This window comes from Canis lupus, chromosome 4 (assembly GCF_003254725.2).
Source record: "Canis lupus dingo isolate Sandy chromosome 4, ASM325472v2, whole genome shotgun sequence".
NCBI lineage: Eukaryota > Metazoa > Chordata > Mammalia > Carnivora > Canidae > Canis > Canis lupus.
In genome coordinates, this window is record NC_064246.1 from 62,233,921 (window position 1) to 62,247,924 (window position 14,004).

At 45.7% G+C, this 14,004-nt stretch overlaps 1 protein-coding gene across 3 annotated transcripts; it reads right to left on the reverse strand.

Annotated features, from left to right (window-relative positions):
* Window positions 1-6,182: 6,182 nt before the first annotated feature.
* Window positions 6,183-12,737, reverse strand: FST (follistatin). Of its 3 annotated transcripts, none has more exons than XM_025434845.3 (6): window positions 12,498-12,737; window positions 10,282-10,473; window positions 9,617-9,835; window positions 9,019-9,243; window positions 8,123-8,350; window positions 6,183-7,394 (listed from the first exon to the last, which is right to left on the reverse strand). In XM_025434845.3, the coding sequence occupies exons 1-6, from the start codon at window positions 12,580-12,582 to the stop codon at window positions 7,312-7,314; spliced, it is 1,032 nt and encodes a 343-aa protein (XP_025290630.1). In that variant the 5' UTR covers window positions 12,583-12,737; the 3' UTR covers window positions 6,183-7,311. The 3 variants fall into 3 exon arrangements, with proteins under 3 accessions (XP_025290630.1, XP_025290629.1, XP_025290632.1); XM_025434844.3 differs by having other exon boundaries at window positions 8,123-8,353; XM_025434847.3 differs by having other exon boundaries at window positions 6,183-7,657; window positions 8,123-8,353.
* Between the last annotated feature and the right edge of the window lie 1,267 nt (window positions 12,738-14,004).

Sequence of the window (14,004 nt, forward strand, 5' to 3'; positions counted from 1 at the left end):
GTGGGCCAGATGAGTAGCAGTTTTTGCCTTCTGGCACATGGATGAAACTCAACCACTATTTTAAGAAGATGATGCAGAACTCCTAGATGTTGCCAGCAGGTGCCAGGGAAGGGAAGTGGACCCAATGTCAATTTAAAGGAGGACCAAGGGACGCCTGGGTGGCTCATGGTTGAGCATCTGCCTTTGGCTCAGGGTGTGATCCGGGTCTGGGGATCGAGTCCTGCGTCGGGCTCCCTGTGAGGAGCCTGCCTGTGTCTCTGCTTCTCTCTGTCTCTCATGAATAAATAAATAAAATCTTAAAAAAAAATAAAGGAGGACCAAGTCTGGAAAGTTACTACTATTCATTCAAAATTTATTTTATTTTATTTTTTTTATAAATATATTTTTTAAGACTTTATTTATTTATTCATAGAGATGCAGAGAGAGAGAGAGAGAGAGGCAGAGACACAGGCAGACGGAGAAGCAGGCTCCATGCAGAGAGCCTGACGTGGGACTCGATCCCGGGACTCCAGGATCATGCCCTGGGCTGCAGGCGGCGCTAAACCGCTGCACCACCAGGGCTGCCCTCATTCAAAATTTAAATCTCTGGGAGCACCTGGCTGGCTCAGTTGGTAGAGCATGCAACTCTTGATCTTGAGATTGTGAGTTCAAGCCCCATTTTGGCATGGAGATTACTTAAAAAGAAAAAATTCAAGTCTCTTCTTGATAAACTTCTCAATTCATCTGGCTGAAGGGATGGTGAAGGCAAGTCCACAACTCCTAGCCAGCCCAGCTTAAGCCTCCTGGGGAAGATCTCCCTTAATATAGTGAAAGATGAGGGCAGCCCTGGTGGCTCAGTGGTTTAGCGCCGCCTTCAGCCCAGGGCCTGATCCTGGAGACCTGGGATCTAGTCCCACGTCGGGCTCCTTGCATGGAGCCTGCTTCTCCCTCTGCCTGTGTCTCTGCCTCTCTCTCTCTATGTCTCTCATGAATAAATAAATAAAATCTTAAAAAAAAAATATATATATATATAGTGAAAGATGAGAATATTAGGGAAAATGTGCCTTGTGCTATCTCCAGATAAGTACCTTTATCACCAGGAGGCACACTGGCAACATGAGGCCACATTATGTGTGAGAATCATGGCCAGATCAGGCTGGGGGAATAGGGCTGAACATGGCTTCCCTGGACCTCTGCCAGAGACCCATTACACATGTTTTTTTCTCTTTTTTTTTTTTTTTTTAAGATTTTATTCATTTATTCATGAGAGACACACACAGAGAGAGAGGCAGAGACACAGGCAGAGCAAGAAGCAGGCTCCATGTAGGGAGCCCGACGTGGGACTTGATCCCGAATCTCCAGGATTAAGCCCTGGGCTAAAGGCAGTGCTAAACCGCTGAGCCACCCAGGCTGCCCTCTTCTTTCTTTCTTTTCTTTTTTTAATATTTTATTTATTTATTTGAGAGAGAGAGAGTGAGCACAGAGGGAGAGTGAGAGGGAAAAGCAGACTCCCTGCTGAACAGGGAGCCCAACAGGGGCTGGACCCCAGGCCCCTGGGATCATAACCTGAGCCTAAGGCAGATACTCAACCAACTGAGCCATCCAGGTGCTGCTGTAAATGAGTTTTCTGACTGTCTTTGGAGCATCAACTAACCAGGGCTTATTTGGAACTTGAAATAATTCGAGGGCAGTAGTTCTCAAACTTTAGCATGATTAAGAATCACCTGAAGAAGTTGTTAAAATGTAGATTCTTGGACTCTATCCTCAGTGAATTTGGTTCAGTGGTTCTGGGGTAGTGCTCTGGAACTCATATTTGTAACAAGTTCCCGAGTAATGTTGCTGCTGCTGGTCCAGGCATTACACCACTCATGTAGCACCAATTATGTTTGGGAATTTTATTGACTGGGTTTTGGTTGGTTCCACATATCCAATGACTAAATTGTCCATTTTGATGACTTCTCCTGGGTTTCTGATCCTGTAGAAGACTCTGCCTTAGGAATTCTAGGTATTGTTGGCCTTTAAAGTAATCCAAGTACCTGTTGTCATTGGGACATAAACCCATAGTAATCTCAAGAAAGTATAGAGACTGGCCTTTATGGGATGTATCGTGATCATGATATTGTCCCATCAATTTTTTTTTTTTTTTTGGTGCTGAAAAAGATAGCAATCTATCAAGATTTCTTCTTCAAACTAGAAAAAATACAAAGCATCCTCTTCCTCACCAAGATTGTAACTTTTCTTCTAACTTTTTACTTGCCTCAAATTACTGAGAAAAGCTTATACGCACGCATTCTTTAGCCAGAGCCCTGAGTCCTTAGGAAATTAATACAAGAGACTTTAGGTGGGAGTGTTTCTGGCTTCCAACACTACCAGTTGGTTCCTGGGCCATATTCTTAAAATAGAAAAATGACCAATTACAGCTCTGCCAGGACTACATTTGGTGTAATCCAAAGAATATGTTTTTAAGTGTCTGAAGGACTCAGCCACAGGAATCTTGACGGTACCAGCCAAGATATCTGAGGTCCAGGGATGGCAAAACTCAGGGACCATTCAGTACTCATGGGGGGATTCCAGCTAAATAGAAGCTGGGATTGGGACATGTCTGGGCAGGTCTGCTGAATATGCAGGGCAGGCATGCCTGGAGTCTATTTACATGACAACTTTTGGCTGAAGAATGACTGTATGCTGATCTGAATGGAAATTGGAGTGGGAATAACAGAAATGTGTCTGTTTTAGGACCCAGGTTTTGATAAATGTTCTTAAATAAATGAGTTTATTAATGAAATAATAGGTCATCTTTTTGTTTCTTGGGATCACACAATTTATGTTAAGATTCTTGACAGTTTGAAAATAGCTTGTTACTATCTTTAGGAATCTGTAGTCCTCATGTAGGAAATCATATCAAAATGAAAGAAATTTATTTAATTTAGTTGACTACCTGGGATTATATTGGGTATGTGAGAAAAGGACAAAGGACATATTTTGTGGCTTTGGCAATATTGGTGGATTAGTGAATTTTTAAAAATTTCCATAGGAAATAATGTATTTAAATGTTATTTTGAACTGTGTACTCTTGCAACAGTACCTGGAATTTGTGAATTGTGTCAAATATTAACATGGATAAAATACTTCTAAACTACATTTACTTTCCTTTTAAAAACTGTTCACAATTGTGCTTCTAGTCTTGATTGGTGCCATTCCTCATTCATTACATTTTCAAGATAGAGTTTGGTTGATGAGCCACAATTCCACTTTTGTTTTTCTTTAATTCATAACAATTATTACTATCTTAGAGGACACTCATTTTTTATATGCCAGGCACCCATCTAAGCTTTTACACTTCGTAACTCTTTTAAGCCCTATGGCATTAAGGGGAAACACTTTCATTATCCTGACTACATACATGGGGAAACTGAGGCACATAGAGATTAAGTTACTTGTCCAAAAAATATATAGCAAGCAGTGAAGAAAATCATGGATTTAGAGCAGTTGCAGTGTTTTAGCATAGTTACTAATCTCTCTAAATTTACTAATCTCTCTAAATTTTAAGATGATTTTAGAAAAGAAAAGGCTGTGTCTCAGTTTGGGTATGGTTTAGGTGCCATGAACTCTCTCATTGCCAATTTTGATTCTTTAAGTAGTCTTGGTAAAGTCAATGGAATTATTTTCCAGAGACTTATGGTCAAATAAATACATTTTTAAATGACTCTGATGCTTCAGTTGCTTTCCTAGAGAATGGGAAAAGCAGTCTACTGTGTACCTCTCTTTGAGAAGGACTTTTTTAGGTTTTTAAACTTTTTATTTGGATATAATTTCAAACTTCCAATTAAGTTGCAAAAATAAAGATAGCATTAGAAATACCCATATACCTTTTACTCAAATTCACTTATTGTTAACTTTTTACTCTAAATTTTTTTTATCATTTGTATGCTTCCTTGAAATACATATGGCAAAAGAACTATAAAGTTATATTTTTTCTTTCCAAATCCTTTAAGGGTAAGTTATATATGCTTTGGTCCTTCCCCATAATTCCTTAGCATATATTTCCTAAGTATAGGGGTAGTCTCTTTTGTGACCACATTACAATAATCAATTTCAGTAAATTTAACATTGATTTAATAATTTATGGACAGTATTCCAATTTGTCAATTGGCCCTCTAGTGTTATTTATAGCATTTTCCTCCTTGGGTCCAGAATGCAGTCTAAGGTCAATTACCTTTTACCATTTAGCTGTCACATTTGAGAATAATTTGTTATGCCAGATTTTATTTTTGCCATAGTCTAGAAGCCATACCCATGCACGTATATAATCTTAATTTAGGTGGGCATCTGATGAAAATTAGACATCTGATAGATTTTTTTCATTATTACTTAATATCTTACAATTCCTAATGATGATTAGGATGTAGTCGTATTAGTCAGAAACTAGTTTTAATTAGTTAACTAGTTACTAACAACTATTTCCATTATATTGTATGCCTAAGTGAATTAGACTTTTTTTTTAAAGATTTATTTATTTATTTATTCATGATAGACACAGAGAGAGAGAGAGAGAGGCAGAGACACAGGCAGAGGGAGAAGCAGGCTCCATGCAGGGAGACTGACGTGGGACTCCATCCTGGGACTCCAGGATCACGCCCTGGGCCAAAGGCAGGCTCTAAACCACTGAGCCACCTAAACTGCCCTTTTCAAAGATTTTTTGAAACATAGTTGAACTTCCAACAATAGCCTAATGATATTAATCTAATTTTAATTTTAGAAAAGACTTCAATTTTTTGGATCTAATTAATCAAGTACAGGATTACTGGAAAAGTAGGGAACTCCAAGAAGAAAACTGAGATACTGTCTAGTGTGTAAGAGAAATGATTGATGCTAACAAATATAACATAAAAATTTTAAACAAATAATCAGGATGTTGTTTAGAGGCAAGCTGCTGATTTTATCACTCCCCCTTGCTAAGACACACATTGGTCGCTGTTAAATCTGACGTTTTTACTCTGATCGTCAATGGCAGCTTTAAAATGTCTGTAGCATCCCAGGACAAAGTAACAAATCAATCTCCAGGAAGGGCTGTGAAACAGTATCTGCTGGCTCTTTCCTTTCCCAAGAGCCCATCCCTAGTGGCAGGCCAGTAGCTTCTGGGCACTGGAGAAGTTATGACCCTTGTCCTCCCCAGGGTTGATGGCAGCCTGTTTGTCTTCTGCAACTCCCTTTCACCTTTCTCTGGGAAGCTGGGGGTGAAAGCTAACAAACCCTACAGGTTCCCAATCATTATTTAAACTGCCTACCCAAGAGGCCCCTCTGCCTTCACCAAATTTGGTGGCCACAGTTGGGAGCCAAGAGTCCCCTAAAATCATTTTTAATAGTTAAGAGTAAAGAGGGTTTTCAGAAAAGGGACAAAATTTTACAAAGATCTTAGGTCATGGTTTTTGAAAAAAAGATTGTATCTATTGGTTGAGCAATGTTGGCAATATTGACTGTTTTTTGCTCTTCCGTCCCACAGGCCCAGACTTCACTTCTTTGCCTCTTGCATTCCTTTGATATTTTTAATACACTTAGGCAATGAATTAGCACTCAATAAATTGAAAATTCGTATTATCTAGTTACATATTACTATGTATTACAGGGACCACCAACTGGTGTCCCCCCAATGTCAGATTTAGGCTCTAGTAGTGTGACTTGGCTGTCTTAATGTAACCTGCAAAATATTGACACACATTCTCGAGTGTCATTACATAATCCCGATAAACCGTGGAGGTGACTGTGGCAATCCACCTCTGCCCCATCCTCACCCCAAGTCCTTAGAATTCCAACCCTATAATGCCTATTTCTGTAGTTGATATTCCAATTTCTAGAATGTGCTTGTCAAGTACTAGTCTATTTTCACTTCTCCTTATGATGTGCTTTGTTTTTTAGAGATCTAAGATCCATTTTATTTAGATGAAGGAAGATAAAGGGTTCTCCTGGCTCTGGAGATGAGCTTACAAAAGGACAGCTAAGATGATGGTGTTTGTAGGTATGCAGTCGCTCCTGCAAACGGGTTGCTGGACCTTACATCCCTTTATTTTTCGGACTCCACTGAAGTGATTTGTAGTTTACTTTTGCTATTGTCCTGGCTCACTCTACTTTTCAGCAAATGTATCATATACACTTTAACTTGAAAGCCCAAACACCTTCTTTCACATCACCAACAATTGAGACCATTGGCTTTTTAAAATTTTTTTATTTTTTCACTCATCATTTATTTACAAATACACATTATAACTTTTATATACATTGCACATTTACATGGTAGAAAAGTACAAAACTATATATTTAAATGAATTTATATTTAACTTGCCATGTTTGAAAATATAAAATTGCATCAGAAAAAAGTATTATGAAAAGCAAGAAACTTGAACTGATAAAGCTTTGATATAACTTTTAGTGACACATTGTTTGAAAAAGAACTAATTTAAGAGGTACAGCAGACTAGCTTAAAGGAAACACCTAACAATAGGTTGAATGTATAGCATTCCCTTCCATCAGCCTCCAGATACCCACATCACTCAATTTCTTTGGATTTGTAACATCTCAAAAGTACATTATGAGAATTCTAACATTACTATCACCCTGTCTCTCACAAATCACAAGAGAACTGAACTAGGAGTTTCCTCAAAGGTGTATCCTCTGTACCTTCTATTTGAGTCAGTTATAATGCCTTTTGGTCAGTCAAGATTCCTTGTAAACAAAACCCGAGGGATCATGTATGTACAGAACAGGCAGCAGAGAATCCAATAAATAAACATGACAGAAACTGACATGCAAGTTTGTTAAAGTGGAAAAAGAGTCTAACGACGGTGAGATGGGAGGGAGACAGATGAGTGAGCAAATAGTAAGGAATGGACTTAAATGGTTTACAAGGAAAAAAAAAAGCTTTTACTTTACAAGCAAGAGACCTCACAATAAATAACAACTGCTCTTCCTTTCACGAATAAATTTCTTCAAAAACAAGGTGTACAGTCAACCAGACATTTTATGTATAAATTATAAAACATGACACAGTATAAATAAATGTCTACAAGTCTCAACTATGGGCCTCATCCAGTAGACCTCACAATGACTGCCTCTCCGTGTCCAATGAGTAACAAGGTGGCCTGGGAGAGAGCTCTAGGACAAAAGTCCTTTATGTATAGTTTCCCCCCCAAATAAATAAGCGTACACTTATTTACAAGTATGGACAATATATTTTTTTTTCTTTTTTCTTTCTTTCTTTTTCTTTTTCTTTCTTTTTTTTTTTTTTTTTTTTTTTTTTGACAAAGGCTATGTCAACACTGAACATTGGTGGAGGGTTTACCACTCTAGAATGGAAGATATAGGAAAGCTGTAGTCCTGGTCTTCATCTTCCTCTTCTTCCTCGGTATCTTCCGAAATGGCTAGATGGGGGAATACAGGGGAGCTGTTGTTTAAATACGGACAACAACAGCGCAGAAGCAGCTCAGTGTATGTTTTCAAAGCCCTCTGATACAGCCATATTACAGCGTTGCATTTTTATGTGACTTGCAGTGAGATGCTTTGTTTTTGGCATCTGCTGTTATGCAATAAGTTTAAAAAAATTTTTGTTTTAAACATAATCTATGAAGTCAAAAACTGCAGAAAGTTCTGAAGAATCAATGGCTCAGGTTTTACGGGCAGATTCCTGAAATTAGATAAAAAGCGCTCTTGTGTTCTAGGTATAACTGCTTTGGGTCCTTAATTCAGAGTTAGTAGAGGCAACTGCGAAAAGCAGCAGCCCATGTGTGATAATATAAAGCTGTCTTTGAAAAAGAAAAAAAAAAAAAACTTCTGAAGCAGTTAGTTTAGATTCAAGTGTTAATAAAGCAAACTGGCAAAGCACATAACTAAAGCAAAATAATTAGGGGCAAATGACTAGGAGTGGGTTTTTAGAGGCAAGCCCGTTGATGATCCTTGGACAAGTCCTAAAGTCAGGAAACATTCCAGGGAGTTTTTCTGTGGACCACTGAATTGCTGGTGAAATTTAGCAGTTACCTAATTTAAGGAGAAATGGGCTTATATTGGAAGGTTTTCGTGCTTTTCATGTCTCCATTCCCTAGGGCTTGCCTGGGAAAGCCTCAAATTGCAGCAAGGTTAAAATTGCACTTACAGTTGCAAGATCCGGAGTGCTTTACTTCCAGCAGCACACCTGAGGAGCAAGCAGCTTCCTTCATGGCACACTCGCTGGCATACGTGGCATTGTCACTGGCACAGACGGGCTCCTCAGACTTACTCTCAGGGCACAGCTCATCACAGAGGGAACACCGGCCTCTGCCAACCTTGAAATCCCACAAACACTTTTTTCCACCGGTGCACTGGATATCTTCACAGGACTTTGCTTCTAGGATATAATATGCCGGTGATAAGTAAACTGATTTCTCCTTTTCCCCATATCTCCCTTTCCTTAGTCCCATCAATAAATATAAATACACAATTTATTACTCACTAATAGGATAGTGGAGATATCATGCAAAAATGCTTGATAATAAAATCGAAACTCACACACATTTCCTGCATATCCTATTGGTACATGAAAATAGTATTTTGGGGGAACGGATTACCACAGGATCCTTGAGTTAAATATGTATTTGATTATTTCCCACAAGTGGAATCTTTTGAAAGCTAAAGCATTCCATCAGTTATTAGAAACTGGTAACAGATTTTAGGAGCTGTTAAGCAATTATTTCTTGCTTCCAGCAAGTCTAGCACCTAAAATATGTGTAAAATCGAGTGAGTTCTAAGTTTCCTAAGACAGAAAATTGTTTCCTGTTTCTTGCTGGCATTTCAACATATATACCAATGCTTCTTGAAGATAACGGTTTCCTTGAGGAATGCTGTATTTACAACAGTTTCCCCAAACTGGACAGTATGTAGGTCTCCCTTTGGGGAAACGATGCATTAGGAGAGGCTTGGGGTTTATTTACTGATTAACTCCGCAGTTTTAACACTACACCTAGCCGTTCTGATCCTGTTTCCATTTTTCCTTCCTTAATCCAGAATACCTACTGATACACTTTCCCTCATAGGCTAATCCAATCGATCTGCCCAGTAGGCAGGTAGCCTTTCTCAGGTGACAGGCACTGGGGTAAGTCACTCCGTCATTCCCACAGAGATACTGTTCAGAGGAGGTGGGCTCTGGGCACATCCGGTTACATGTCACACAGTAGGCATTATTTGTCTGGTCCACCACACATGTGGAACTGCCTGGACAGAACACATCCCGACAGGTCTCTGAAATAAAGAGGGAAACTGTGTCAAAAACAGGCACTTCCTGGCCCTTAGGCAATGAGCATTTGGTATTGCCAAGGAAATCCGAAAAGGGAAGGACCCAGCTTTTCAAAAACCAGTTTAGGAACCTTGTGGTTTTCAAGAGAAAAATCTATGACTCTAGGTTGACCCCCTCAGTGTTCTGAAGAAGCCTTCGGAATATATATATATATATATATATATATATATAATATATATATATAAGGACTACTTTATTTTGCATCATTATCATCATAATTATTAGGCTCTTATAGTGGGGCTGTACCATCCCCCAGAGGTCTTCCAGAAGGTCCACCTCTGGCAGAAAGTGGGAGGAGGGGAGCCAGGTAGGACCTACTTTTACATTTGCCCTGGTACTGGACTTCCAGCTCCGGCTGCTCTTTACATCTGGCCTTGAGGAGTGCACATTCGTTACGGTAGGTTTTCCCGTCCAGCCCGCAGACTGGGCCCTTCCAGGTGATGTTGGAACAGTCTGGGGCACAGACACAGCGGGGTTTGTTCTTCTTGTTCATTCGGCATTTTTTCCCGGGGCCACAGTCCACGTTTTCGCAGGTCTCTACGAGGTGGAAAGGGGCATGGATCAAAACCTGGGCCAGGCAGTCTGCAGGTCAGCCAGGAGGGTGGTGGAGACCTTGTACAGTCGGGTGGCCAGGAGTTCGCACCAGAGGGGGCCGGCTCTCTCCTAGAAGTTGAGGAGGGGGTGGAGGCCGTGGTCTGCACCCTATACCCGAAATCTGCCATCGAGTGGGATTCAGCACCATACTTGGCTACTAAGTCCAGGAAACTTTGGCAACTGTGTTTAGCCGGAAGATGTGTAAACAGGTGAGATTCAACCCGAAAGGCTAACCAGGGCTGGGGGGGAGGGGGTTAGGGTGGGGGAACAAGATAGAGGGAACCCACGGACAGAGCTCGGCGGGGCCCAAACCCCAGCAGGGCAATGGGGAAGGTGAGGATAAGACGCCCTCTACTGAGGGCCTGCACACTGGGGAGGAAGAGTCCTACCTTTGCAGGGGATGCAGTTGGGGGCGCCCCCGTTGAAAATCATCCACTTGAAGAGCGTGTTGTCATTTACATCCTCCTCGGTCCACGAGGTGCTCAGGCGGCCGGTGCTGCAGCACTCTTCCTTGCTCAGTTCTGTTTTATATAGGACCTGGCAGCGGCCGTTCTTTGCTTGGCGGAGCCAGCAATTCCCAGCTGCGAGGAGACAGGGGTGGGAGGTGGGTGAGCGAGAGGCGGGGGTGGGTGGGGGGTGGGGGGGGAGTGAGAGGAGGGAGGCGGCGGGCTCGGGAGGGAAGGAGACCCAGCGGGGATGGGGAGGGAGTGACTGTGGAGGAGTAGAGAGAGACGGCAGAGAAAAGCAGAAAATAAATCGAAGGGAGTGAAGAGGTGGGGAAAGGGGGGGGGGGGGAGGCGGCTGCAGAGGTGGGAGGTGGGTGAGGGGGAAGCGGGGCGCGAGCCAGGAGCCAGAGCGCCCCAGCCCCTATCAATGTCAGTTACCAGTGACCCAGACACAACACGTGCAGCTTGCATTGACTTTTACTAGACTGTTTACTTTTATTCGTCCCATTTCATAACCTGCAGCGACTCGAAGAGCAGATTAAAGAACCTGACAAAAACAGGATGCGACGGATGTTTTTACATGTCGGTTTCACGTAGGCGGCACGGGTATTATTTGTGACAGGGGTTAAGAAAGTAGGAGAACTTGAGAGAGAAGGAGAAAGAGCGAGGAGAGACCCACACCGACACGCACAACAGGAACACATCAAGGAAAAAGAAAAAAAAAAAAAAAAAAAAGAGGCACTTGGGAAAAATGAAAGCAAAAAAAAAAAAAAAAAGAAAAAAAAAAAGCAAAAGCCAGCGGGCCCTGCCCGGAGCTGCCCCGCGCGGCCTCGAGGCGCAGCCCGCCCGGCGGCCCGTTTTGCAATCCGCCAGACCCGGAGGACGCCCGCGGCCACCGCGAGCTTTCGAAATCTCCGAGGGCTGCTTTCGCCGGCGCCCACGTCCGCGGCACCCGGGCAGCGCCTCGCCCCGAAAGGCGGGCAACTCAGCCGCGCGGTGCCGGCGGCGAGGGGGCAGTGCCCGGGGGACAGTTTACAACACGCTCAGGACGCTACCGCCGGGGCCAGGAGGGCTCCGGGTCTGCCTCGAGAACAGTGTAGGGGGGCTGGGGGGGGGGGGGGAGAGGCAAAGGGGGAGCTTCCTGCTCTTTCACGTTCACCTATCTCCTACCTACCGAGGAACCTTTGCAAGTTCATTTTCCCTCCTTCCTCCCCCCTTTTCACGTTCGGATTTTGGTCGGGAAGACTTCTTATGAATCATCTATATAACTTGCACGATAATTGGCCGGCAAGCTGCTATTATTATTATTACTATTGTTAATTATTATTCAAAAAAAATTGGGCCAAAAGACTAATTGGAATACATCTAATTTACAAAGAAGAGACCAAACTTTAGTCATTTGCTCTTTATGCATCTCAGAATTTAGAGAAGTTGTGAGCTCCTCGCTCTTCTACCTAAAGTTAGTCGGAGGAATGAGGCACAGGGGTAAAAAAAAAAAAAAATGTAAACTACTCAAAACACTCCAGGGGAGAAAAAAATTTTTTTTTTTTTTTTTTTTTGCGGGGTTTGGAGGGGGGTGGTTGGGGGGTTGGAAGAAGCATCCACTAGGCAGAAAGCTACTCTTCCCTCTAAAATTTTCAGCATCCACATCTCCAAGTTTGGGCAAAGTTGCTGAAACCACGTCCCCCCGGCCACCAAAGACATTTCAGGATCTCCCCCCCCCACCCCCCCCGCCGCCATCCCCCGGTCATTTCTCAAAGTATCCAAAAGATGTAGGAGGGGAAGAGGGGTAGATGGCAAATGGATCGGCTGAAACCTCCAGGCTACTGATGCTTGTCCCGTTCTCCAGAGCCAACACCGGGGAGATAACATCTCAACTCATTATGTCCAGAACTTGGAGCATCTAACCCTAACTACTGAGCGAGGCTCGGGCTCACTCCCTTTTCCTTTTAAAGGATAACCGCGCTCCAAACTCGGCTGGCGGTCCCAAAGTGTCACAGCCTTCAGTCTCCGCACTCCGCTCCATCCCGGAGTCGCTAAGTTGGTCCAACGTCTCCCGAGAGCAGCGGTGCCGAGAGCAGACCCAGCGCCCCCGACAGAAAAGTACGAAGCCCCGGCCGCAGCCGAGCCTCCCCTCGCGGCGCATCCCCCTCGCTTACCCTGGGCGCTGCGGTCCTCCATGAACTGGCACAGCAGCAGCAGCAGGAGGCAGAGCCCGCCGGGCGGGTGCCGGGGACCGACCATCCTGGGGGCAGGCGCGGGGCGAGGAGCGCGGCGGCGCGGGCAGCGGGCGCGGCGGCGGGTGGCTCCGGCGAGCGGCGCGCGTCGCAGAGGCGAGCGGCGGAGGGCGCAGCGATCCCGGCGCAGCCCCGCGCTCGCCGCCGGCCGCCCGCGCGATTCAATGGACGTCAGAAGCCGGGCGCAGCCGCGCTTTAAATCTAGACGGGGGTCTCCGCGGTTTGCGGTGGGCGGTCTCCCAGTGTGTGGGGCAGCGGGAGGGCGGCCGCGAGCTGGGGTGTGCGCGGCTCCTTGGGGGTGGGGAGCTTTTAAAAGTTCAGTGTGAATCAGGTGACATTTCCCACCTTCTGGAAACCCTTCCCAATTATCTGTTGGAGGTGCCCGAAATCAAAGCGGCAGGAGGGGAATCGCCGAGTTCTTATTTGCGTAGGAGGGAGAGGGAGGGGGAAGGCGCAGGGGCGGGGGGGTGGGGGCGACGCTTCGGGGGTGGGGAGCGGGGAAGAACACCCACTTCAAGTCCTGCACGCCGCCGCTCGCAGGCAACGCCGGCGCGCCCGGGGTGGCGGTGCGTGCGTGCGTGAGTGTGAGTGTGAGTGTGAGGAGTGTGAGAGGGGGGCGCGCTGGGGGCGCTGGAGGCGGCGGGCGGCGCCGGGGGAGCCCGGGAGTTGGTCTCCGCTCCGCCGCTCCGCCGCTCCGCCGCTCCAGGAGGACTTTGCAGACGCCCCGAGAGCCCGGGGCCGCTGGGACCGCCGCCTGCTCGCGGTCGGGGCGGAGCGCGGGGCCCCTGGCCGCCGGGGCGCAGCGGGGGCGCAGCCGGGGCGCAGCGCACGCTCTTAGGCCCCCGCGGCCCCGGGCGCGCGCCCCGCGGGGTTTTGTGTCTGGGTCGGGGCTGGCCCGACTCTGCGGCCACCCCCGGCCCGCAGTTGGGGCTGCGAGCCCCGGCCCGGGCGCCTTCCACCTCGGCTGGGAGGGGCCGAGACGCGGCCCTGGGTCTCGACGAGTCCCGAGCAAAAGAAAAAAAAATGTTGAGCACCCCAGGCCCAGCCCCCCCCCCCCGTCACAGTCTCGCCCTCTCCCTTTCTTTTCTCCCCTTTCACTTCGCGGCGTCTGGAGTCGGAGCCCCGAGCGGGGGCGCCGACGTAGGCGGTCTGCACCCCCACCCCCACCCCACCCCCACCCCACCCCACCCCCACCCTCCCCGGCGCGGAGACTCCCCAGTTTCTGTCCTGTGTGCCTCTGTCTGTCTCTCCCAGTCTCCTTCTCGGCTCGGTCTTCTCTTTCTCCCTCTTTTCTCTCTCTTTCTCGGTTCGCGGAATAAAAAAGATTGCAACATCGATAATGAACTTCTGTAGCCTCAGTTTATTAAGCACAGTGCCTGGCATTCTTCGCTGAAAGTTGGCGGGTCTCTCATTTATAACATTTTTGGCA

Excerpts from the sequence above, each read along its gene's own strand:
- FST (XM_025434844.3), bottom strand. The coding sequence starts at position 12,582 with ATGGTCGGTCCCCGGCACCCGCCCGGCGGGCTCTGCCTCCTGCTGCTG. Across the intron at positions 10,474-12,497 it reads GGAGGACCGCAGCGCCCAGG|CTGGGAATTGCTGGCTCCGC; the intron begins GTAAGCGAGGGG and ends GTCTCCTCGCAG. Across the intron at positions 8,354-9,018 it reads CTATGAGGGAAAGTGTATCA|AAGCAAAGTCCTGTGAAGAT; the intron begins GTAGGTATTCTG and ends ATTATATCCTAG.